The 24,006-nt window shown below is 43.2% G+C and overlaps 1 protein-coding gene and 1 long non-coding RNA gene across 14 annotated transcripts in view; one reads left to right on the top strand and one right to left on the bottom strand.

Moving 5' to 3' along the window:
• Crem (cAMP responsive element modulator) overlaps nucleotides 1-11,819 on the top strand; it is a 56,084-nt gene extending 44,265 nt beyond the window's left edge. For 6 of the 13 annotated variants that reach the window (XM_013521448.1, XM_013521447.1, XM_005398114.2 and 3 more), the window contains 3 exons: nucleotides 2,112-2,147; nucleotides 5,904-6,060; nucleotides 10,937-11,302. In XM_013521448.1, coding sequence (XP_013376902.1) covers nucleotides 2,112-2,147; nucleotides 5,904-6,060; nucleotides 10,937-11,081 — 338 coding nt within the window. In that variant the 3' untranslated portion in view covers nucleotides 11,082-11,302. Of the gene's footprint in view, nucleotides 1-2,111; nucleotides 2,148-5,903; nucleotides 6,061-9,651; nucleotides 9,684-10,936; nucleotides 11,303-11,344 lie in introns of those variants that run through there. The other 7 variants (XM_005398113.2, XM_005398120.2, XM_005398116.2 and 4 more) reach the window with 4 other exon arrangements.
• LOC102018813 lies at nucleotides 8,514-24,000 on the bottom strand. The gene is made up of 2 exons (XR_001236615.1): nucleotides 23,832-24,000; nucleotides 8,514-10,941 (listed from the first exon to the last, which is right to left on the bottom strand). It is a non-coding gene; the product is annotated as an uncharacterized LOC102018813 (long non-coding RNA).
• Nucleotides 24,001-24,006: the final 6 nt, after the last annotated feature.

Here is a 24,006-nt window from a genome sequence, read left to right as displayed (position 1 = left end):
AAAAGATTTTTGCAGTGTTTACTTACAGAATCCTGGAGTCATGATAAAAATGAGTACCTGTAGTGTATCTGTTGGCTATCATTTACCTCTTAGAGTTGTTTTATTCATAAGTTGACTACGTTAGGAGCAAAACTTCCTATCTTTTAGATTCTGAGTTAGTAAGTTGTATTAGAGCTGGATTTTCAAATTGTTAACAACAAACATTCCCAGTATTCAAATTTGGAAGACAGTATCTTCATTTTTGATGCGTGAAAACAAGGATATATATGAAAGGAATCTATTGGTAATGATTTTTTAAGGAAATTTTGGCATAAAAGAATAGTCAGGTTGTCATAGCTTCTTTTTTTTTGGTACCAGGAATTGAACTCACAACTTTGTGCTTACCAGGCAGGTGCTGTGCCGCTGAACTATATCCCCGGCCCTGTAATAGCTTCTTGAATTTGGTAGCAGAGCAAGTTATAATCATGTTGGAAGTAAAAATAACAAGTCTCTTACCGACCTTAAGTTTCAATAAAACTCCAAAACTGTGGAGGGTAAAATTTAAAAAGGCTATTATGCTGTTTCTTGACTATTTTTGAAAAGATTTTAATTAATTTGAGATATTTATTTTACGTTGCCTCGTTTGATTTTCCTGCATGAATATATTGCCTAATAATATAATTATGATACTTTGCATTGATGTAAATATTAAAATATAAAAAAATCACAATGTTACAAGTACGCACAAATAAAAATGGAAGGAAGTGCTTTCAAAGAAACTGTCGGATTGTGAGTGACATGCAGGAAGCAGGAAATAGAAGTGAAAGGATCAGGGTGGGTCTTGCCAGGATGCCATATTTGATGACTGAAAATGGAGAAGCATCTTCCTGATAAACACAGGGCAGGTACTGCTCCACTCATCTGTGTGTGGCCAAACGCAGATCAGAGTGGGTAAAGCACTCCTCCAAACTGACAGAGCTAGCACGTGCTGAGCCAGTGTGGGTCTTCACACAACTCTGGTTCTGTTCCTACCGGAATTCACCTGACGTTGGTAAATGAGTGCTAGTGTGACATGAATTATAATAGTGTGCCATATACTGCCTGTAAATACATAAAAGGAAGTTAGCATCATTTGAAACAACCTATGAGGGTTATGTGTAACTTAGTTTGCTTGTGGTAATCGTTTTACAATGTATATATATCTCAAAGCATCACATTGTACTCCTGGAATATACATACAATTCTTATTGTCAACTATATCTCAATAAAGCTGAAAAATATCTAATGACAATTCTATGTGGTCTATGTGTTACAGTAATTATAACAAAATTAAATGTTCAGTGCCTAAACATTTTTATGTAGGGTTTAATTTCCCCAGAGAAAGTAGAGTGATGGAGTGGGTAGTTTCTGACGGTAGGGAGCACAAGGCCCCGGGCGAGGCTGATTTCGAGTGAGGAGTGGTGGTGCGCTAGGGAGCGGGGAGAGCGCCAAGAAGCGAAAGTGAGGAGGTGTCGAAAATGTTTTCATCCTGTTAGCACGCTCAGGGCTACAGATAGCTCAGTAAATAAATAATCAAACTCATCGTCATTTGGGGTGTTGACAAGTCGCTGTGCTTTGAAATCTGCTAAGATAGGTTACAAAAATCTAGGCATTTATCTGGGCTCCCACTTATGTCTCTGTCTCTTCCTTTGACTTGCGGGGTTTTTCAGTTTTCTCCCTAACATTCTGAGAAGAGTGCACCCCTTGGTCATTTTTGGTTCTCCTCTGTTTTAAATGATTATATATACTGAAAAGATAACTTATGTTTTAATAATTTATCCTTGAAAGGGATATTCTTTTGACACATTTTTACCCCCAAAAAAGGCGTAAGAACCACATGTTTTGATCCCTCAGGTGGGGCAGAAAGGAAACTGCAGGGGAAATTTTATTTATAGATGTTGTAAGCCTTGTAACTAATATATAGTACATGCATAATTTGGAACATTGTCTTTCAGAATGTAAGGAAGGGAAGAAGAGGGGAAGTAACATTTGCTGAATGCCTTCCACGTGCCAGGCACGGTGCTAAATACTTTGACATATATTGTAGGGGTTGTTGTGAGTATTAAATGAGACCATGTATCCCCGTTTTACAGATGAGGAAACTGAACTTGCCCCAAGTCACATGGCTGGTAAGTGGCAGAGCTGGACTAGACCCCAGACTCCAAACCCCATGCTTTCCCTGCTGTACAGTACCGTTTGAAATTAAAGCTTGCCAAGACAGGTATGAAGTCAGTGACCAGAGTTAAGAGTTCCAGTTTTCTTTTCCCATGAAATATTTGTATCCCTCCCTCTCTTTTTTTTTTGGGGGGGGGGCTATCAGGAGTTCATTGATTGGAAATACGTTATAATTAGAATACTGAGCTTCTAAAATTCCCTGTTGGACGGCCATGAAGTGTATCTAAGGGAAGATGTAGGTAACAATGCCTTGAGCACCTAGCATCCTGTAGTACTTCCCGTGTTAAAGTGTTAAAGGTGTCCCCGTAAGTCTGCAGGAAAGATTGCTTATTTTAGACATTGCAAGTGGCAGTGGCTGTGCCAAGCCCTGGGAGGTTCCCAGTGTACTCCACAGTGTACACACACACACACACACACACACACACATCACACCCCACGGGTACCCACTCGGCCAAGTGCTGTGAGAGGTACTGTCCCTGCTTGCCTCAAAGTTCAGCTTGTCTGAAAATACAATCAGTGTCTAAGTATATTTTTCTCATTATCTATCCAGTCATAATGTCTAAGCCCCTACTGATGACCTGTGTATTTTCAGAAAATAAAAGTGAAATTCTAGATTAAGAAATAATTTGGATACTTCTAGTAGTTAGGACAGGAATTGACTTTTATAGGAATAAAAATATGTCACCAAAGAATGTAGGATGGTTCTCTGACCTGTGATCTTAGTGTCTAACCTGCTTTATATTACTACTGAATTCATAATAGTATTAGAAACTGATGTGTACCAAAATAAACACTTTCATAACTTGTTTCAAAAATAAAACATTTTGACATTTAGATTTTCTCAAATCAAGAGATTCTCTTTGCCTCCATCTTTCTAGTATACTTTACAAATAAGATTATATTTGAATACATGCAGTTTATCCATTGACCATGAGAAGTGTAGAAGTGTGGCAACACACCTGAGGCAGGAGGATCACAAGTTCAGGTTCTACCTGGGCAACTCCGTAAGCCCCTTTCTCAAAATAAAAAGTAAAACAGACTGGGGATTAAGCTTAGTGCAGAGGCCCTGGTCAGTCCCCAGCCCCACAAAAAAAGTGTACCATCTTAGAGATTCTTTGGGCCCTTGCAGAAATTCATTCTAATTCCTACTAATTTACACTAATTCATATTTCTGACTTAAACTAATGAGTTATAATTTTTGATTTGTGTTAAAGGAAATAAAAGGAATATATGATACTTGAAACATTTTAATACCTGGTTTATCTAACATCCCAGAACTAATACATCAGCTATTTTATCTCCTTTCAAGTTATTTTAAAGTGGTGTTTTTCCGAGCTATGGCTCTAACTGTTTCATAAATGCTTAATTTGGAGTTAACCATTGTCCTTCATGCTGCCAGATTTGGTCTTCACGGGTGCCTGTGGCTTTTGGAAAGGGGCGAAGGTTGTCTGGAGCCATTGCTGGTGTCCATTCTCATCTGTCAAGCCTCCTGTGTCTCCTTCCCTTACTGAGTGTTCTTACAGGAGCTCTGTGCATCGTGCTTCACGCTTTCTTGTCATATTGTAGAAAACACCATTGTACGCCCAGCGAGAGTAGAAGAGCCCCAGCACCTTTCTGTTTGGGGCACTGCTTTGTGAGCGGTGTTTAGAAGGATCAGCCCTGGCACCGGGTCTGCATTCAGGCCGCCTGCAAATGTCAAGATGATGACATGTAAACTTCTCCTTCGTCACTGACCATTGTTCCAGTTTTAGAAAGTCCGCACAGCCTCCAGCTGCTGCATTGTTTCAGCCTTTATTATCCCGTAACCTCCTTCCTCGGAAGTGGGTGCAGAGACAAGCAGGGAGGGCTTGGCTGTTCTATCTTCCATCCTGTCTCCTCTGACAGTGTATCAAGATGTTTAGAAAGCTTTGGTTTATAATTGGTTTTCTTAAGTATTCCAAAGCTATAAAATTTTCTTAAATGTATAAGACATATATGCAGCGTTTTGAATAATCACAAAAGCAAAAACAGTGTAGGCCAGGCATGGTGGCACATGCCTGAGATCCCAGCACTCTGGGAACCTGAAGCAGGAGGACGATGAGTTCCAGCCCAGCCTAGACTACATACCAAGATCCTTTGTCAAAAACCCAAACAACAGTAACAACCAGGCTACCTTCAGTGGTAGTATACAATTTAAGTAAAAAAATCTCACTTTCTATTTTTGGAAAATTTTCTTAGTGTGTATGATACATTTAAAAAACATGACAGTGCTGTTTTCTCTTGATTGGCATCTGACTCAGATTGATTTTTATAGAATTTAATATCTTTTAAACCATTTTTTGAAGTGCGTTGAGACAGAGTCTCACTGTGTATTCCAAGCTGGCCTTGAACTCACTAAGTAGCAATCCTCTTGCCTCAGCCTCCCAAGCACTGAGATTACAGGCATACGCTCTAAACCATTTTTCTCGCATTTAGCTTTGAAGAAAGTATATATTTTGTGACACCTCATCAAAATATCAAACTAATCTGGGACCACGCATTCTCAAAGTTGAAGCATTAGTGGCACAAAATCTGTCTTCTAGGAAGCAATGTTCATTACAGTTGATAGACAAATTCTGAATATAAATTCAGGGACTATGAATTTACTTTTAGTATTCACCTGGAATACTAAGTAAATATTAAATCTGTCTTTTAACTGTGTGATTTACTATATTTAGAAAATATTTTTAAAACATGAATACTAAGGCCAGGAGTCAATTTAAATCTTTCCTCCTTAAAAAAATAAAGATATTGAGAAATGTATTCTTTTCCCAAAAGAAAGACAAAAGTGAGGTTTTTCCAGAGAAGTCAGTTTTATAAAGAGATCTGCTGGGCTTTTTGTTATTATTGTGGTTTTTAACTGAAACCACAAAAAACTAGATTCCGCCCCTTGCCTGAGTCATTTTGTCGTAGGAGGACTTTGAGTTGCTGTTTCAGGCGCGCTGTAGGCCACAGGGAGCCTCTCCCCAGGTACTCAGATGGGGGAGGGCTGTTTAGCAAAGATGTTTGCAGTGTTGCTCTGAAGCTAGCTCTCACTGGCTCGTAAGAGTCGGTTGTTGAACTTTCAGCCCTTTTGTGAGCCATTATTAAAAATTAAATATGTATGTATACTCCTATATACATGTATATACACACACATTTAAATAAATGACTCAAAACCCATCATTTCTAATGGTTTTATCTATGCTCTTGAACTTACTTTCATCTGTCTTCTCTGCATGGCGTACAGCTTGCCTGCCTCTTTCCAACTTACGTTCAGTGAAGTCACGCAGACATTTTGAAGCCGGTCATAGTAAAAGTATTTCTACTGTGGGAATCATCAAACACGACCAAGATCAGGGTCCCCCCACTCCACCCCAGAGCTGTTTCTTAAACATCTGTCAGCACACTGGTGATTTTAGGCTGAACGGGCTATAGTTTAAAAGCCTGTTTTCTTTAGCCTCTGATAAAAACGTGTCTAAAATGCCTTCAGATAGTTTTCTACCTTAAATATGGAAAGCATGCTGACATGGTCGTATCAGTGCCAGAGAATCTTTGATATTTAAGAGCCCTATCATGCTCAGAATAAGCATCTTCCACATTACAAGATCACCTCTACTGACATGTAGAAAGTACGTTACTTCCAGGACAATTGAAAGTGAAATTTCAGTTCATAGGCTGTATGTATAAGCTTGTGTTTTGTGTCATTGCAGCGGCCACGGGTGACATGCCAGCTTACCAGATCAGGGCTCCTGCTACTGCTTTGCCCCAGGGCGTGGTGATGGCTGCCTCACCGGGAACCTTGCACAGTCCCCAGCAGCTGGCAGAAGAAGCCACTCGCAAACGGGAGCTGAGGCTGATGAAAAACAGGTGCGGTGTTTGCTAGGGCTGAGGACCCGCTTTGTAGACACATGGTTTGTTACTGTGGGGCTTTGAAAAGCATATACATTTTCTAAGCTCTTTCTCTCAAGTTCAGTGTTAATGTGGCAGTGCACGTGGGTTTGTATTTTCCCTGAATGTGAAGATGATCAGCAGCTTCTCAGGTTTATTCCCAGCCACGAACAGTTCATCAGCAGGGACACAGCCCCTGTCAGCTGTGGGGGTAATGTTCAAAAGATGCATTGTTTTGCAACAATGATGCAAAGATTTTGTTACAAACGAAGATTAAAATTTTGTATATGATATTTACTTAGTGAAATATTATGGTGATGATTATAACTTCTTAGTTTTTATTAGCAAAAGAAATGTTAGACCATTTCTTTGTTTTATCACTATTACAATGAAATACATATTATTCTAAGAAAATTTTAGTGAAGATAGGATCGCAGAATAGCAAAAAAGTGGCTCTACCACTTAGAGATAACTGTTAATATTATGTTATATACCTAATATTGTTATACATGTATGCTTTCAGTCTGCTTTATCTCATTTATTTTTTCTACATCTTTCTGTAATTTTGATTTATTTTATTTTATTTCATTTTATTTAGGTACTGGGAATCAAACTCAGGACCCTGCGCTTGCCAAGCAGGCACTTATGCCCCTGAGCTAAGTTCCCAACCTTAATTTTAAAATGATGGTCTTGCTATGTTGCTCAGGCTTTGCTGCTGAGCTAAATCCCCAGCCCCTCAAAAAATTTTTAAAAATTTAAACCTTTATTTTATTAAACTCATGTGTTATTTTTTCTGTTAGTTCTTATGGAGGATGGTACAAATCAAATCAATAGTCTTGTCACCTACTCTTAAATTGTAAACAATGTCCCCAGTGTAAGAAAACAAATCATGTCAGTTGGGGTCATCTGCTTGCCTGTGATCAGGACCAGGGTCATTAATTTATTAGGATATAGCCAACCTAGTTAGTCTATAAATTCAGGCCTCTGAGCCCCTGACATTATTCTGAGTACGTCGCCATCCTTTGTAGCTGAGCATGGGCCAGAAGGAGCTATATTAAGCTTCCTAGTCATCTTTTAAATGATACAGTTAGTTATAAGAATCCCTACATTGGCTGTCATTCTCAAACTTACTCATTTCAGTGAGTTTAGATGGTGTTTTGAATGTTGGAAAACTCAACAGATAACCAGAAATCAGAAAGACACACACATTATCAGGGCTTGTTCCAGGGGTACTGAGTCATGCTGAGTGCATACTCTTCATCCGCTCTGTTCAGAAATCCCCACGGGGCTGGCTCGATGGGGCTCACACAGTGTGGTAGGTGTTTCATGGCGGTCTTGTTAGCAAACGTCCTTTGATCTGATGGAGAATTACTGGTACTTTAAAATTGTACTTCCTGGGCTGGGAGTACAGCTCAACGGCACGGTGCTGACCTGGCATGCACGGGGCTTGGGGTCAGTGCCCAGCACAGATAGATGACAGACAGACAGATAGACAGACAATAGAGAGATAGACTGATTGATAGACAGATTGATAAGTAGGTAGGTAGATAGATATATCTAGATAAATAGGGTAATTGATTGATAGGTAGGTAGATAGATAGATATATCTAGATAAATAGGGTAATTGATTGATAGGTAGGTAGATAGACAGACTGATTCATATAGTTGGAATTTTCTGAGATTTCAGGAGCTACGAATACAAATGCCTGTTTGGTAATATGTGCATTGTAAAGTTCAGTTTAGAAATATAGAGTCTGCCAGTAATGCCAACTGTAAAACTGTTCATTGGTGTCATAGTTTACCCAAAGAAAATAAAAAAGGGACGTAGACCTATTCCCACTTTTGCAGTTATTCTCTCCCCTTATTTTTAATTTCAACGTTTTTACAGTAACAATTCCAGTGTAAATTTGATACAACATTAGGCAGTGGGTTCCTAAAACATTCCGCACAGCTACATAGGTATACCTAAGAGCTCCCTGAGGGGAAAAATTTATGAAAGCTCAGTATTCACAAATATCATATGAATAATAACTACTAACACTTACATGTGGGCTGCAATGAACCAAGGAAATGGAGGCTTCCATTTCTAGGTAGTCTGTATGTCTCCATATGGCGCTGAGGTACAGTCTGCGTGGCTGGGACCAAGGGTCGGGCCCAGGCCACCCCCCTGCGCTGTCGTCCTCAGCGTGGACAGTCTGCCCTGCTCACGGCCTGGCTGCTGCCCCTCTACGCGCTGCATCAGGCAGGAAGAAGGAAGAGAAGCGAGAGCCAAAATTTGGGGCTAGAGCTGAGGATTTAGCTCAGCAGCACAGTGCCTGCCTGGCAAGTGCAAGGTCCTGAGTTTGATTCTCAGTACTAGAAAAAACTGGGGGGCTGGCTGAATCTGTCTCCTCTTAGGAGCCTTTCCTGGGAGACCTCCCAATGTAATCCACATTTCTTTTTTTTTCTTGGTACCAGGAATCAGACTCAGGACCCTCCATTTGACAGACGGGCGCTATGCCCCTGAGCTATCCCCAGCCCTTAACCCACAGTTCATTGATGGCACAGGATCCTGAGAAGGGTTTATTTTAGCTTTCAGATCTTATTTTTGGAGCAACACAAGAGAAATGCAGCTCTAAAACAGCTATTAGGTGCTCAGTATCTGTTTGGCAAATTTATTTGTACGGTTCCTTTAGCTCACATAACTTTCCCATGAGAATTGTGCTGGTTATTGTCCCTAGTTTACAGAGGAGGAACTGATGTTCAGAGAGGTAAACAGTAAGCTGGGTAAGGCCACGTGGCCCGAACCGGACAGGACCGGGCCATGCAATCAGGCCGTGTTCACTTGTGAGCTGCTCCTCTGCCCTAACACCAGGGTCGCCTCCAGAGGACCTCACTGTAAGCTTCAGGTGTGACTCCATGGAGATGCCTGTGATCAGGTTTTCTAGCACGGAAGATACCTCGTACATTCTCTGTTTATTCTTTGGCCAGCTTTATGCTAGATATTTAGTTATATTGCTGTCAACACAGCAAGAGTTTTATTTCTTACAGCCTTGTTGGCTTTTCCTGTTTGGCGTGAGTCCCGTCTTGTTGAGCACAGATTCAGTCAAATCAGGGCCTGGGAACTGAGCTATTAATAGAAGCAACAGGTGCTGTCCATAGTTGAGGATGACTTAGGAATGACCTTCCACTGGTGTGATCACTTAAAGCTTTGTGCTGGAAACATTTGGACTCTTAGTAATACGTCTGCCCTCAAATGTAAAATACGAAGTATGGGTATTTACAAGCAGCTTGGTGAACAAAAATTTAAAACTTAATCCCATTACACTGTGGTTAGATGTTTAAAATTTAATAGAACAATAACTTGTCTTGTAGAATGACTGCCTTCCTCCTAGATCTTGAGTTTAATGATTTAATCATGAAAACATTAGTGTTTGTAACTGAGTTCTTTGTGGAAGAGAGGTGAATGATACTCCCAACTGGAAAATTTGTATGTTTGGATTCATTAACTTTTCACTGTGCATCATGTAGATGAATCACTATTCTATTAGGTTCGATTCACTTTTACATGTTTTATTTTTTGTTAACCAGTTGAGAAGTCCAGAACTTTGTGAGTTCACAGGGTGAGTGCATTGTTCTTGGTAGGAAGTAGGGGTTGTCCTTTTCTTGCAGTTCACTGGGATTTCAAGGTTTCTTTTCTGCTGACTTTTGCTTCCCATAGAGAAAACATATCCAGTGAGTGAGAGTCAACTCTCCTAAAATCAGAACAATTGGCCAGATTTTATGCATGCTATATGCTTGGTTCAGGAATACAGTGATATTACTTGGCATTACAGTAACTGGTATTTAGAAATACATTACATCCATTAAAATATACCTGAATGATAATACCTAGCCATTATTCTGGAATTAAATACTCCAAAATAAAGCTGTTCTCAGTGGGTATGTAAGTAAAATACTTGCTATCCCCTCCCACCTTTAAAATAAAGGAGAAAGGGAAAATGTTACCTATATTGCTTTTTAGTAGAACAGTGCATGAAAATGACTAACTCATCTCTCTATTTGTATTTGTCGCTCTGGCTGCTGGTCTGTTCTTTCCTTTGGACATGTCTCCAGTGCTTTAAAACTCAGGGTGCTGCATATTAAGTGCATGTGGTCAGTGAACAGTCTTGAAATGCTTTTGAGTTACTCAGTAGCTTCTTTTTTGTGGTTTTAAATTGTGGCATTCTCGCATTTGTGGGTTTAAATTGTCTGAATTATTGAATGTTGTATTATGTAACCCCAGCTTTAATTTTCAGAAGCAGTGTCCATTTTATTTTGGTTTATAAAAAGTACATTGTGTTTACCGTTGTAATTTATCCATGTTGTGTTTTCCAGCCCCCAAACCTGTTTCTTACCATTGTGATTCACCTTGTTTTGCTGAGATTTAGTATTGAAGAATAAAAATCTTCAACATTGACATTTTAAGGTTTCTGAGAATTAATTCTTATAATCACCTTGGCCCCCAAAATTTACTCATTGGTGAAATATGTGTGGTTTTTGGCAAACATAAGAAGGTTGGAGGGATCTAGAAATGTCTAGAAATCCCACTTGAGAACGTGGCCCCGTTGTTTTAGTGCGCTGAAGCCAGCGCTGGCCCTTTTTCTCACGAGGTGTGTGCCCTAAGAAGACACCATCTGGGCAGATGGGCTGTGCTCTCAGGTTGCCCCTGTTGTTGGACAAAGAGGCACGTGCTTGGTTCCATGTGTTGTGTGGCTCATACAAACCTCGCCTAGGCTTGGCTGGCTGTGGATTCCGGGGGGCAGGGACTCAGTGAGCCACGGTGGACCGTGCTGGGAGGCTGTTCCTGTAGTCACCTGCCTTGTGTTGGTTCCAGGGAAGCTGCTCGGGAGTGTCGCAGGAAGAAGAAAGAATATGTCAAATGTCTTGAAAATCGCGTGGCCGTGCTTGAAAACCAAAACAAGACCCTCATTGAGGAACTCAAGGCCCTCAAAGATCTCTATTGCCATAAAGCAGAGTAACTGTCTTTGCCTTGGACCTTGTTTACTCTGAACCCTAATCAAGGCAGATGATGCAGTAGATCTAACTGCCGATCGGACTTGCGGAGGGGACACTCGGGACCTTAACTAAGAATCCAGTTTGGTTTAGTATTTGCAATTGAATTAGGAATACTGTTCCAAGATTTGGAAAGCCACCTAGATCACGTTCGCCAAGCTTACTTCAGTCTGATTGTCAGTAGCATGCACAACATGTTTTGTTTGCCCTTTTGCTCTACTTTTTCTAGGGAAGCTGCTAAAGAATGTCGACGTCGAAAGAAAGAATATGTAAAATGTCTGGAGAGCCGTGTTGCAGTGCTGGAAGTTCAGAACAAGAAGCTTATAGAGGAACTTGAAACCTTGAAAGACATTTGCTCTCCCAAAGCAGATTAGTAAAACTATTTACCTATGAACTGATTGCAACATGTACAGTTGCTTTGCAAGCAATACAATATATAGCTGGCAAGAATGATGGCTTTTTCTCCTTTGTATCACTCATCTTACTTTCTGATCTCTACCATTCCTAAAACGCCTCACTGTACATACTCAACTCTTAGCTATAACTTCAACTTTTTAAAAAGAGATGAACTGTAAAAAAATGTATGTAACAAATTCTTAAAATGAAATATTTGTAAGACTTGTTCCAGTACTACATATTTGCACTTCCCAATCTCTGTGTCATGAACAGTGTCCTATGCAATAAAAAATTTTGCAGGTCTTTAATCATTTTAGGAAGGGATGATCAAAGTTAATGCATCCAGCAGTGAAATAAAATTAAGCCACACACACACGCACACAGAGAAATACTTCAGGAAAGAATTGAGAAAGGATATCTCCATGCCCACACGAGAATAGCAAGGAAATGAATTTTGACATTTACAATCTTTTACATTAGTCACTTGTAAAGAAAATATAGTACTGTATTGCTGTTCTTGAACACCATAGTCAAAGAGTTTTTAACAGAACCATGTTGGTTGCACTTTGCAGTATTTGGTGCTTATTTAAATAGCAGAACATTTAGGTAATTTTTTACTCTGTCCTATAATATAAACAGTCTTGCAGAAGTTCTTAGCATTGGCTTGATATTTCCTAATGAAAGTGACAATATATTTTAAAATCCAGAATGAGCTGAACACATTTTAGAATTATACTGCATACCTTCAAGGGTCCAGGCTGATTTCTACAGTGGGTTATGGTCCTTGCAAATGCTGCTTCTACCTCATCAGAAAGACAACCCTAGGACGGGGGGTACCACTCGGGTAGAGCACCTGCCTAGCATGTGCAGGGCCCGGGGTTTGATTCTAAGCTCCACAAAATAATAATGATGATAGTGATGGTGAGGATGGTGGTGATAAGGCATCATAGGAACCTTAAAACCATCCAAGATTTTATTTTTCACTTCAGAACAGCTTGAACTCCTCATTGGCTTAAATACTATTATGTCAGCACATGGGTGAAGTTTGTTACAGTTGAGACAGCAGTGTTGTTCCTCGTATCCACAGCTCATCCTGTTTTTAGAGTAGAAAGCTTCAAGGTACAAGCCAGAGCCCTGGCCATATGATGTGGGGTTACTTCTCGCTCCCTGGCATTCACCCGACACAGGCTGTGTGCTAGACTTGGCCATCACTTCTGCTTTAAGGATGGCCCCTCCTGCTTCAGGACTGGAGGGTCCGGGGGAAACACAGAGACAGGAGTTTTTCGTGTGGCGTCCAGCTGCTGCTCCCCTGTATCATCGTAATCCTTCCCTTATGTCTAGCTTCCGGAAGGTAGGCCATGTTATTTTGGACTCTCTTTGAAAATACTTTGCAAAGCCTGAGCTCTATATTTCTTTTATCTCAATCTTTTCTTCTACGGAGAAGTAAGATGAGGAAAGAAGACATGGAAGAAAAACAAACTAAAAGGAAAGCCCCAGGCGAAGGAAAACTCCAGGGCTTTTCAGTCAGTCAGGTACCGTACACAGCTGAGGGGTAGACATGAAGAGGGAGACACAAGGACCAAGATGCAGAAAATGAGAGGCAGTAATGTTAGAATTAGACAGAGAAGTAGTCAAGGATGGAATAAAAAGTTCAAGTAGGAGGCTGATGTGGAACTGGGCCCTGGAGTGGCTGTGGTGACTGGAGGAGGTGGTTCCGGTCAGGGAATACGGAGCGCAGCGTGTGCTGCACTCCGGGGAGCTGGGGCTTGGGGTTAAGGGAGGTAAGGTTAGCATTCACAGAGTTTCCCTTAGCGAGGAGAGAAATGAATGTGTCCGTCTTTGTGCACTCTACAGAACATGTTACTGCACAGGATGGAGATTTACCTAATTATTTGGGGCCACAATGAACGGAAGTCCCCCTTCCCAAGCCCAAAAGTTTAAAGAATAAGGAAATGTTTTTACCTCACAAAGTCCAGAGATAGGAGAGACCTCAAGGTCGCTTAATTCAGTGACTTAACAACAGTACTGTGATGAGATTTTTTTCCTACCCACTTGGCTCTCTCTATTCACTGGTGCCCCAGTCCTAACATAGGACAAGGTAGTAGCCCCTTCGCTTTTTGATTCTTGTTTTAAGAGCAAGGAAAACTGGCCTGGAAAGTCTTCAGTGGCACATTCCCTGAGTCCCCTAGTCAGATATTCATGCTAGGTTTATTTCTCAGCCGATCACTGACAAGGAGGGTAGAATTAGAAGCTCTGGGTTGTTGGTGAATATTCTACCCCTGGGTCTGAAGAAAATTCCAGGCTTTCAGGGAAGAACATGGTCACTGATGTTAAATAAAATCAGGGTTCAGGAAGAATGCCTCATTGGGAACGGGCAGTGTACACCCATGGAGATAGGAGTGAGGCTTAAACGGCCCCGGAAGTCGGAACAGCTTGGGACAGTGCTGGTATTCAGGTCAAGCCAAGCTCTCAAAACTGTGCAGGACTCTAATCTTGCTCATCTGACTTGTTCCTAAAACAGCCCTTTCCACCAAAATAGTGTGATTCAGTGCCTGTCCAGCTGTACAGCAGGTGCGACCTTCAGCCTCTCGTGGAACACAGTGAGCAGTCAAGTTGGAAGCTGTCCGTGAACACTGTCACCCTGTACCTCAGTGCCACATGGACTCCAGAGCTGGCACTGCATTTGTATCTGTTTCTAATCCTGAAAGTTTCAGAGTCTGGAGCGTGGGGTACAGAAATTACTGATCCTGCTTTCACATTTAACTAGATGCTTCATGACATAAAATGGCGCCGAACGGGAGACAACAGGAAGTACACGCTGAGCACTGTGCTTACCCCAAGCCGAGAGCACGGAGCAGCCACAGCCTGCTTCGGGGGATGGCAACTGTTTCGTTCCTTTCAGTCTTCCTCATATGCTCATCTTACGCCATTTCTTATGTGCCTAAACGTGTACCTTTTAGAAGCATGGTAGCTCGTGAAGCCAGCACACTTTTGCCAGTGTGCACCAAAAATAGTTAGCAGGCTGACATGTGAGGCAAGCAGAGCTGTCCCAGTTGGCCAGCCAAAATGTAATGACCTCCATTCTATCACCATATACCCTGGTTTTCAGAAAGTGAATGTGCTCCATCTTTTGTAAGGTCATCCTAAAAGTCTCAGAGGTGCTTCTGAATGACTCGAGCAAAGGGTATCTTAATCTTTGTATTTTGTGGGTAACTTTTTTCAATATAGTTCATTTTCTTTTACATGTATTTCATATTTTTTTCTACTGAATTTTTTTATTTTAAAGAGAATAATAAAAAAAATAGCAAAATACCAACAACAGACAAAAACAAAACAAAGCAAAAACAAAAATGGTACAAGATTTCAGAACAAAATGATAGGAATTAAGTTATATTACATACTGTTATCTTCAACGAAGTTGCTCAGATTACTAGATGTAAGAGAATAAACCATTACAGAGAATAAAAAATAAAAACAACGAAACATTAGAAACGATGCAGAGTTTCATTAGACAGATGGTAGGAATCCCCCAGTGGTTGTTATATTGCATATTGTTGTCTTCAAATTAGTTGTTCAGATTACCAGATATAAGCATGCAAAACTGGTCAAAAAGAAAAAAATTAGGCATTAACTGTTCCTTTTAATAAACCATTGGACATCAGCAGTACAGTTATCCCAGCCATCCTTCTATACACACACATATATATTTTCCCTTCCTTCTTTCTTTTTCTCCTTTCCCTCATCACAGTTGTTTTTTCCTTTGAGCAATTTATTTCCCTTTCATAATATCTATTGTATGTTTTGGGTTAATTGACTCCTAGGATTTAAATTTTTATTTGTGTGATGGCAAGGATTGAACCCAGGGTCTCCCACATGCTAGACAAGCACTCTACCACTGAGTTATACCCTCAGCTCATGGGCAAAGCATTTTACTACAGTATTGTTTATTCTTCTGAGATCCGTTCGGCCATGAGGTACTGTGTGGTAGTTGCTTGTAATGAGATTTACGATAATTCTTTTCAGAGCCATGGTTTTCACACACAGTTCCACGAGGGACAGAAAATGATGAACGAAAGGAGAAAATTAACCTTGTGCTTTGTTATACTGCATTGTACTTCTCAAAAAAAAGTCCTTGATATTTCTTTTTTTGTATTTATTTCTAAGTCTTAATTTTCAAGAAGAGGCTGAGTATTTTTCAGGGTTTATCTTTTATTGAAGGCATTTTTCCACTATGCTCTTTCACAGTGGTCTGCTCTGACCCTGTAGAGTTTACTTCTTTTCCTACTTTAGTTGGCCCTCACTTGCTCTGCAGCACATGTTCCTTTTCCTACCTTTAATAAATGTAAAAATTCGCTACTTTAAAAAAACAGATGTTTAAAAAACCCACAAGGAAAGGTGAAGTACCACAGGTTGAGCAGACTCTGCGCGTGGCACACACCCATACACGTGTGTGCACTTCCTTTCCCTCTTCCTGTTTTTCCCTCCTAAATGCAGGTCTTTGCCCCTGCTGGGTGATAATGGGTCAGCCAGCTTTGGGACAGGAGCCAGAGATGAAATCCAGATCTGCCATAAGAGTTCCTTGGTTCCTTTGTGGAGAACCAGTCATTCTGACTGAGCCTGAAAGCTCCCTTCTCCCTCTGTTGCTCAGGTAGCTTCCACTCCCACCCCAACCCTCTGCAGCCACCAGCTTCTTGTTGACTTCGCAGTCCTTGCCTGGCTTTCCTCAGTTCTATATGAGTTACAGGATGCTTCAGCTGCACCGTGGAGAATCCAGACCCCTAGCTCCCATTTAGCAAATGCTCAAACTGGGCCACGTACCACACCATGTTCCACAGGGGCCCCTGACACGGTTAATCCTCACTGCAAACTAAGTGCTCATGCTTTTATTGGTGTCCCTGCTTCACAGATGAAAAAACAGGCAGGGAAAGGTTAAGTCACTTGCTCAGGGTCTCCGAGCTGCTGGAGTGCAGGACCAAGAGAGAACTAGACCCAGGAGCCTGTGTGTCTGCAGCTCTCACCCAGCCTGGTCCAGGCAGGCAAGTGGGAGAAGTGACCATGGCACTGAGACCTGGGGTGCCCAGGGGTTACAGTACACATGTCCAAACCTTTCCTTTTCTGATGTGCAAAAGCTCATAGTAGTTTCTCTAGTTTAAAATATTCCTGACACTGATCAGGAGGAAACTGTGGTACAGTTGCTGGGACAAAATACCTGACACCCGCAAATTAAAGGAGGAAAGATTTATTTTAGCTCACAGTCTGTAGAGGTTTCTTCAGTCCAGAGTTAGCTGGCTCCAAGGCAGGGTAGCATGGCAGAGGGGCATCACAGAGGATAAACAGTTCATGGCATGGCAGGAAGGAAGCACTGAACCTTCCTTCTTTCCCTTTTTATTCCATCCAGGCTACAAGCTTATTGGTTGGTGCCACCCACGTTCTAGTCTTCCTTCAGTAAATCTATCATCCATACCCAGAACTATGCTCAACTAATCAGTGAATTGATTCAGTATCACACACCCATAATTTAGTCACTCCCCAAACCCTGTATATAAGCTGTAACAGTGGCTCATGCTTGTAACCTCAGTACTCTGGGAGGCTGAGGCAGGAGGACCACAAGTTCAAGCCAATCTGGGCAACTTAGTGACGTAGCAAGACCCTGTCTCTAAATGAAAAGGAGTGGGAGCATAGCTCTTTGCAAAGACTATGGATTCAATCTCCAGTACTGCATCCAGCAAAATACAACAATGCAACACAAAGAGGACTTACAGGTATAATTTACTCCTTTAATGTTATAGACAAGGAAACCAAGTTTCAGACTGGCTTAAATATTGAGAACTATGAAGACAACAGACAAACTAGAAATACTCAGATCTTTTAACTAGTGTAGTAATCATTGTATTGCTGTGATGGCTTTCTTTTTCTAGGGACTGGATTTTCAACAGCTTTGGTGATACATAGCTTTCTGAGAAAAAGTTTGTCCCTTTGGTGTGAGTAGATGGATACCTTGGGAGGAAAACTGTCATTAACTACACAAAACTGCAGCTGGTCTTCCAGATAGTCACTGGACACATGAACTCACCAGGTCCATCTCAGCCACAGTACAAAGAGTTGGTATGGCATATGGTAAAATAATTCTCTAGAACAGATAGCTTTTAACAAAGTTTATGGTAGTTCTTGCCTTCAGTGGTCAGTGAGTTTTGAAAAGGACTGATATGGCAGACAGGTGTCAGAACTGACTTGGGAATGGAGTTAATTTTTACCTTCTGAAACACAGTAACTACTGATACACTTTGAAGGATCAGTAACTCAGCAGTCCCCAGTATACAGTTTTTCCATGGAGGGGGTGGTTTACTAGCATATGTTTTTTTGATACATACTATCATGATTCCCAGTGCTTGCATCACTGCCTCAGCTCCACCTCAGATCATCAGGCATGTGATTCTTATAAGGAGCCCAGAACCTAGATCTCTCACATATGCAGTTCACAGAAGGGTTCGAGTTCCTATAAGAATCTAATGCCTCTGGTGATCTGGCAGGATGCAGAGCCTGGGTGGTGATTTGGGCCACGGAGGAGCAGCTACAAATTGAGCAACCGTTCACAGTTCACCCTTTTCACCTCCTGCTGTGCTGCCTACTTCCTAAAAGGCTGGCCTCTGCAGTGACCCATGTAAGGAGACCCATAATAAAAATGGCAAAGGATAACGTGAGTGTGCCTGCGTGTTCATTGTATCTCACATTCCACATATCTAGAACTTTGCTATAGAAGGTCTGGGTATTTGTATTTGAACAAATCCCATGCATATTTCTGAAGTACCCTACTGTTAGGGAACATGAACTGTATGCTTCAGGGCAAGGCTTTACCGTTTCCTGCTAAATCGTGACTGCTCCTAAATGGCTTCACCCATCCAGGACTTGGTGAGCACCCAGGCCTGCCCTTAACATCAGAGCTACTGCTTTCTTATGTGGTGCTTCTATGACTCCTTGATTTCCTGCAATCATTATTTGTTCATGAACACTTCAAAACCAACAGGTGGCATTTTCTTCCCTGCCATGGACTCTCCAACTGTGCAGCAAATCCCCCTGGGGGGCATGTAACAGAGATATGAGCAGTTTTCTCTGGTCTGGTCAGTGAATTACATTTGTAGTAACCCAGGGGAGTATAGATAAAAAGGAATGGGGGAGGAGCATAATTTGAGACAGGGTCTCACTATGTAGCCCACGCTGGCCTCAAACTCAGAGATCCTCCTGCTTCAGCCTCCCAAGCTCTTGGACTACAGGTGTGCAGGACCACATGCCAGGCTACCTGACAAGGAAATCCCATAACTATAGACTGCCCCAAGGGTGTACAGGCACACAGTTACTTGCAAGTGGAAACACTATCTGATACAGGAACTTCATAAGTTACTCCAAGTCATATATTTTTAACAAATGAGTGACTTCAAAATGAATCATTCAGCTCCAGTTTTGCTTTAATCACTTCTAACTGGTTGTTTTGGGTCGTTAGAACAAAGTGGGAAATGAGACACAGGGAAAAGTCTTGTGTATGACTTGTATAAAACTACGGCCAGTGTTCAGTTGCATTCTTAACTCATTATCAGAATCTGGCTCCACAGGGAGCAGACTGAGCAGAATCCTAGCTCAGAACTCACTGAGGATACCTGGAAAAGAAGCCTCACTTATGTGGGAGAGCAAGGATATTTTCCTATTTTAAAAAATACACCTGGTACCAAAAGAAAAAAAAAAAAAAATACACTGTCTCTTGCTGCTTAGAAGATGTCCAGGAAAAAAAAAAAAAAAAGATGTCCAGGTTGTCATTTGACTCATCTCAGGAAAACATAACTAGAGATGTGGCATTGTGGGTCATTTCCCAGAGGTTAAATTAGTAACAGAGCAACCATCATTAGGTTCTACATCTTTGAACCATTTAAGTGCAGGGACTTTTGAGACGATACCGAGTTAGAATAAGGGAATGTTTGAAACTCTTGATTTTAGAACATTAATCCATGTCAATGTTAATTTACTTGAAAACATTCACATATCTACCTACTTCTCTGAACTCTTCCTCCTTTTCTCCACTTCCCAGCCAGTGTTAAAATACATTCAGTGTCTCAAAAGTCAGAGCTTTGGGGCGATGTGGGTTTTCCAGGCAGATCTAGTTCACACTGTTTACCTGGTTTCTTTCATCCCTTTATTGCGATGTCTGAATTGGTACAACCCAGCTGGATTTTGCCGGTGTTGGGATCTTGATGGGTGGAAACCAAATCTACCTTTTCAAGGGTTCATTTGGCTTTCTAGTCAAGAAACATGACTTCATGGCAGCTGTGGTGCAGGGGGAAGCGGGTATACCAGGGTGTTTAGGAACAGGAAGCCCAGTGTAGTGACAGAGAGTAAAGAGACTGAGCTGCCGTGGGGGCTCTGCAGAAAATCTTTAGGGACAGTGGCACCGCTGGCACAGATTCAGTCACCAAAGCACATTACGAAAAACTCCCTTTGTAGCTGGGCCAGCAAAAACTCCCAGCGCACCTGTAGTCCTAGCTCCTCTGGAGACTGAGGAACGATGATGGCATGTCTGAGGCCAGGTTGGGCTACTTAGTGGGACTATCTCAAAACAAAAGAGCTGGGCATGGTGGTGCATGCCTGTAATTCCAGCACTTTCCCAAGGGAGGCTGAGGCAGGAGGATTGCTGTGAGGCCAGCCTTGGCTACATAGTGAGTTCAAGGCCAACCTGACTACGTACTGTTTAAAAAATAGTTGATTTATTAATTAATTAATTAAAACAAAAGGACTCAGATGTAGCTCAGTGCTCCTTGGGTTCAATTCTCCATATGGCCCAAAACATCAAAGCATTTTTCACTATCATTAATTATTCAAATGCTCCTTCTGGTGCAGCTGGTATTTAAACCCTGCTGTCTTTCAACCTGGGTTTTAAAAGAGTCAGACATGGTCACAGCCTCAGCCTCCCCAGCAGCTGGGACGACAGGTGCGTGCCCCTGCGCCCGGCTGATCACCTGTCCTTTAAAAGCCCACCCACAGAATGCAGCAGCCGAAGCCAGCGCTGGCGACAGTTGGAGGGCAGCACGAAGGACGCCTGTTTAGTAGAGAACTCGCAGCCCAGAGCAGGAACACTTAGTTCTGGTCCGGATCCAGCTTTCTGTTAACCACTTGTGTCACTCTGGCCAGGCCTGAGCCCTTCTGCCCCGTTTTCTCCAGCGTGACCTTGATGTGTGGTGCTACCGTGAAGAAACAGTTGACAGCCGAACTTCCAAGGACTATGCTCTCCCTGGAGCAGTTCCGGGATCCTCCGTAGTCGGCCACTAACCCGACCTGCAACTGCCCTTCAGGTCCTCGCAGCCTTTCCAGGGTCGCTGCTGACCGCGTCGCCGAGGCCGCTGCTAAGGGAGCAGTGTCTGCTTGGACGTCTCAGCCCAGGCTGAGATTCTGACACGTGAAGACTTACTTTGGGCAAATGTCTCCTGTCATTATTTATATGCGTGATTACACTGTGACTGGCGACACTTGCAGCGTGAGTGTCCTCTGTCCTTCCCGGCCTCAGCAGGTCTTCAGGTTTTGCCGGCCCAGAGACGGCTGCGGCTGTCTGTCAGTGTGTATCTGAAGGGCTACTCCCCTTACCCGATTTTTACTACCCTTAAAGTTTTTGAAAAAGTAAAGTGACAGGGACTATCCTTCTTTCAGAAGATTTTTCCATGTTAACTAGTTATTTGAAAAGTTTTACTTTTTTTTTTCCTAACAGGGAATTAGATTGAACTTTTTACAGATTATATTTTAAAATGAACTCTTTTTTTGAGACAGGGTCTCGCTGTGTAGCCCAGGCTGGCCTTGAAGTCACGGTGATGCCCCTGCTTTGGCCTCTTGAGTGCTGGACTGCAGGCGTGCTGGGCACCAGCTCATAAGCCCGCATTCCCAGATACTCTGGGCTGAGGCAGGAGAGCTGCAAGTCTGAGCTGAGCCTGCGCAATATAGTGAGACCTTGTCCAAAATAAAAATTAAAAACGGACTGGAGATGTAGCTCAGCGCTAAAGCCCTGGGTTCATTCCCTAGTAAAAAATACAAATAAAAAGGATCTTTTAAACTATTTGTCAATTATGCCTTAATAAATCTGGGGGATATAATATGAAAATAGCTTTAGATGTGAAATATGTTATAAAAAATCAAAGTTTATAAAATATGTTAACATGCATAAATAACCTAAAACTAGTCTTAAATAATTTTACTATTCTTGATAACAGTGAATTTCTAACTCATGTACTGAAAATTATAGTGTGAGATTTTCTTACTGTGTGTACAAAGGATAAAACGATTTGATAGGTTCCATCATTCCTGACTGGCTTCTGCCAACACTTGAAAATATTTTCTTCTTCCTGGCACCCGATTCCGGTGGTTGAGAACTTCAAGCGCTTGGGGCCCCGAGCAAGGCAATTTCTGCAGCCCAAGGCAGGTCCACCTGGCGGTGGGCGCCAGCATCCTCTCTAGGAAAACGGCTTATCGAAAAATCCCTCCTGTTTGTCTTTGCTGACATTCTGTGGCTGTGTGAAGCATTACAACTAATTAGAGCATGGAACTGAACAGTGAATAAACGTATTCATTGTAAGTGTACAATGTGCTTTTTATTTTTTTGGCGACAAGGTCCCACGGTGTAGCCCCGGCTGGCCTTGAACTTACCATGTAGCCCACACTGGCCTCCAACTCCTCCCTCAGCCTCCCCAGTGCTGGGATTACAGGTGTGCACCACCACGCCAGGAAACAATTTGCTTTTTAGGTTTTCTTTTTCCCAGTACCGGGACTCATGACCTCACGCCTGCCAGGCCGGCGCTGTGCCGCTGAGCTAAATCCCCAGCCCCCAACCCACAATTTGCTTTTTAGCAAACAGTTGTACACGCAGCATCACAGTCCAGAGTTAGAACTTCCCATCACTCCAGCAAGACTGTGCCCATTCTAGTTAACTCAACTCCTACTTTGGTTTTATTTTTATTATCAGGCATACGTCTAACCAGAGAAGTACCTACCTATCTACGCCTGGCAGCAGCAGTCTGAGAAGATAACTTTCAAACTCCCCTGACCAGGCGGTGACCAAGACAAACTGACCAGGTGGCATCTTGGGGCTTTCAGATTTCTCAGCAGATGAACGAGGCCCACGCTACAGTTACGGCGCAGCCAGCCGCGCGCAAGCTGTGAGCTGCTAGTGCCCGCGGTGTAGTAGACGGTTTCGGCTCCTCCGCCTGGGGTCTGCTGCTGTCCGAATCACGGGCCACAGGCTCCTTCCTGCGCACGCACACCTCTCCGCCGTCCAGGGCGGTACCCTGAGCTCAGGGAGGTGTCCACCTCCACCTCCAAGGCTTCGCCCTATTTGGGAAATGTTTCTCCAGACGGTAAGCGGTGCGCTCAGTCACAACTTCGCACACAGCTCCCGGCCCAAAATGAAAACCCCCTGCTGAGCTAAAACCCTCGCTCCCCGACCCCGTCAATACTCCCCAGGGCTCCAGATACATGGCAGGTCACTACGGGCCACACAGCACATTCACATCTGAGTTTTAAAGCACTGACAAATCCAGTTTACTTTTCTGTTTTCTGGGTCTGAGCTTGAAACGGCACCGTGTCCCTGTCTCCAGGGAAAAAGCCACAGACCCAGTCGCTCAGAACGGTGCCAAGGGCTAAACAATCCGCGGTGCATGCAGGGCGTTGAGGATTGTTAGGTCATTAAAACCCATGGGGATGACAGGGGCTGGGGAGCGTGCTTGGGAGGACGTGTTTATGGAAAAAATGAAAACTGCAGAACACAAAAGTATAGTTCACAAAACAATGATGGGCATTATGTGCAGAAGTTTATAGAACGTAGCCTGCACTTCTGGATGCTGAGAAGCAAACCCTAGAATTCAAGCAGATGTGGGGAGGCCACCCCACACCCCAGGGCCACCCCAGACCCTCCAAGGCGACCCTGAGAAGCAAGCGGCCCCCTGAAGGGCGGGCTGGGGGGCTGCAGCTGTGTGCCGCTAGGCCCTACCCGAAAACACTTCCGCAGCTCCGTTTGTGAGGGAGCAAGATGTGAGCAGCAGGACGGGGCCCGCGCTCGGGGGTGCCCGCCTGCCCAGCAGCTTGAGGGCCTGGGTTGCAGCCCCCTATGCAGGAGGGAGGAGAAAGACTGGAACGCGAAGCCAAACCATCAGAACACGTACAAGCCGCGTCCCCGAGCCCTGGAGCCACACGAACACGGAGCACAGAAGGACGGCTGAGCCAAGCCTCGGAGGAGCTCTAGGGTTTGCAGCAGGCGCGCTGGCGAGCAGCGGCCCAGGCGAGAACGGCCTGCTTACCGGGGAAGGCCTGGCACAGCCGGAGCCTCGCTGGGCAGGCCGGGCACTCCCAGGTCGCCGCGGCCAGCATGCTGGGTCCCCGCCCGGCTGTGCCCGAGGAATCTGGATGCCGGAGGACAAAGAGCAGGACGAGGAGGTGGCCGCGAGGAGGAGGGGCGCAGACCCGCCCAGTGGC

Source organism: Chinchilla lanigera, unplaced genomic scaffold, assembly GCF_000276665.1.
Source record: "Chinchilla lanigera isolate Chin_1 unplaced genomic scaffold, ChiLan1.0 scaffold00061, whole genome shotgun sequence".
Taxonomy (NCBI): domain Eukaryota; kingdom Metazoa; phylum Chordata; class Mammalia; order Rodentia; family Chinchillidae; genus Chinchilla; species Chinchilla lanigera.
Note: the sequence above shows the minus strand (reverse complement) of the source record. Positions and strands in the feature narration are given on the sequence as shown.